The sequence below is a fragment of the Monoraphidium neglectum genome (genome assembly GCF_000611645.1).
Source record: "Monoraphidium neglectum strain SAG 48.87 unplaced genomic scaffold scaffold06349, whole genome shotgun sequence".
NCBI classification, from domain to species: Eukaryota; Viridiplantae; Chlorophyta; class Chlorophyceae; order Sphaeropleales; family Selenastraceae; genus Monoraphidium; species Monoraphidium neglectum.
Window position 1 is genome coordinate 1 of NW_014007291.1, and position 2186 is coordinate 2186.

At 62.9% G+C, this 2186-nt stretch overlaps 1 protein-coding gene across 1 annotated transcript; it reads right to left on the reverse strand.

The window, feature by feature from the left end:
- Positions 1 to 616: 616 nt before the first annotated feature.
- MNEG_16420 (hypothetical protein) lies at positions 617 to 1899 on the reverse strand (the record flags this gene model as incomplete). Its single annotated transcript, XM_014035110.1, has 4 exons — positions 617 to 622; positions 831 to 1013; positions 1434 to 1545; positions 1820 to 1899. The coding sequence occupies 4 exons, from the start codon at positions 1897 to 1899 to the stop codon at positions 617 to 619; spliced, it is 381 nt and encodes a 126-aa protein (XP_013890564.1).
- Between the last annotated feature and the right edge of the window lie 287 nt (positions 1900 to 2186).

Genomic DNA, 2186 nt, shown 5'->3' on the forward strand with positions numbered 1-2186 from the left:
GCCCACGGCCGCACGCAGCTCATGCTGGGGGGGACAGAGAGGCGAGGTTTGACAGCCACGCGCGGGTGATTTGTTGGGAGGGTGGCTTTGGGGATGTTTGGGGATTTGTGGTGGTGGTGGGGGGGGGAGATTGCGAAGTAGGGTGCAGGGGTTTCTGGGGGAGGGGACGCCAGGCGCCCGAAACCTATCAACCTGTACGTGAACCCTTTTAACCCCCCCCCCCTTCTGTTTCAGCAGAATGTCTGTCATGACTCTGTGAGATTGCAATGGATGTTTCATGATTGAAAAAGGCCAGGCCCCCACCTCGAGGTGTGTCTTGTCCAGGTGGGCCACCGCACCCAACAGGTCCTGGGGGAGGGGGGGCAAAGCAGTGGGGTTGAGGATGGCAGGGCGGCCCGCTTGCGTGTGCAGTTTGTTTGTGTGTGCGTGCGCGCGTGAACACATGGTGGAGTGCCGCTTGTGGGAGGGTCTCTGGGCACAAATGTGCACGACAGACGAGACTCTTGTTCCAGCAGCTTCAACGCCCTCGACGGGTGCAGTGCGTGCACGCAGTCTCCATCCTTGTTGCGCACCAGCAAACCGCCTTCCTCGCCTCTCAAACACACAGCGAGCACCCTCACGCCTGCGGCGGCCCGCACCAACGCGCAACGCTGTGCTGCAGCATCCGTGCGATGCGGCACAGCCCCACGCCAACCCAAGGCAGAGCACACAGCCGCGCGCCCAACCCGCCGCCATGAGCATGGCACATGACCACCCACCAGAGCTTCCCAAAGAGAGGGCTCAGGGTTTAAAGAGCAGGACGCTTTTGCCAACCCCGCCCCACCCCCCACCTGGTGCATGTATATGATGTGCACCTCCACCCTGGCCGCGTACGCCACGTCAGCGCCGTGCAGCGGCGGCCACGCCAGGTGACGCGCGGCGCCCCAGGCCAGCGCCGCCAGGTCCGGCACCACCGCCCTGGCGGCCACCTCGGGGCGGTAGTGGCGCAGCGAGGGGGCGCTGTGGGACAGCACCTGTCAGGGCGGGGGCCGGGGGGTTGTCAGGTAGTTGCATCGGTGGGTTTGGTCGTGTTGAAAATTCGGGTGTGTGTTGGAGCGGGTGCAAGGGGGGCTGGGGGAGCGAGGAAGTGACGAATGGTTTTGGGGTCGTTTATGAGGGACGGGGGCATCTGCCGCGGCAGCAAAGGACCGGCAAATCAGGTGTGCAAGCAGCAGCTCAATTTCAGCACCCACGCAAAATCACCCACGCTCCCAGAACGACACACATGCCGCCCAGCATTATCTGGCATATTAAACAGCATCCTTTGCCCCCTCCACCCCTCTACAAACCGACTTCTATCCATGCATCCCCCCCACACGTAAACGCCACCAGCATGATGAACTCCCAACCACCCACCGCTCACCCCTCACCCCCGCACCCCCATGCGCCCCCACCTGCCCCTTGCCGCCCGGCCCCGGGCCGTAGAACGTGATGTTGGCTGAGAGGTCGTAGAACGCATAGCGGTGGACCTGGGACACGTACACGCCCCCGGGGCAGGAGCGGTGCCTGGCGGCAAGGCAATAGTGTGCATGGGGTTGTGATTGTGAGTGTTTGTGTGCAGGTGTGGTTGTGTGTGTGTGTGCTCATAGGTATTATGACTGTGTGTCAGTGTGTGTGAGAGAGGGGGGGCAGGGGGGAGGGAGAGGGGGGGGGCAGAGCCTGCCAGAAGCCAAAGTAAAGCCCCAAAGGAAGGGCTGGTGCTATTACAGGGACCCGACGCTGGCGTATCCGCGCCCCACCGCGTCCCAGCCATGGGGCATGATGGCGTCACCCCGCTCACTCGTTGTCGTAGGCGTACATGTAGGATGACGTCACCTTCGGGTTCAGTATGTAGAGGGTGTACGACCTGCTGCCCATCATCGTGTTGGTGTAATCCTGGGGGGCGAGGTGACGGGCGGCGACGCGACGCGGGTGAGCGACGTGGATTACTCACGTCAACGTTGCGTTGGGTGCGCGAGACGACCGTGGGAAACCCTAAAACCCGAAACCCATGATAACAGCGAGCACTCCAAGAGTGCAGGATGTTGGCTCAGAATGGTGTGCGCACGCGCTTGCTGGACCGGCAGCAGACACGGGTCCGAGCAGGACAAGGGGGTGGGAGGGGGCTGAGCAGCATGGCGCATTGGAGGCGGCTGGAGGACGGATGT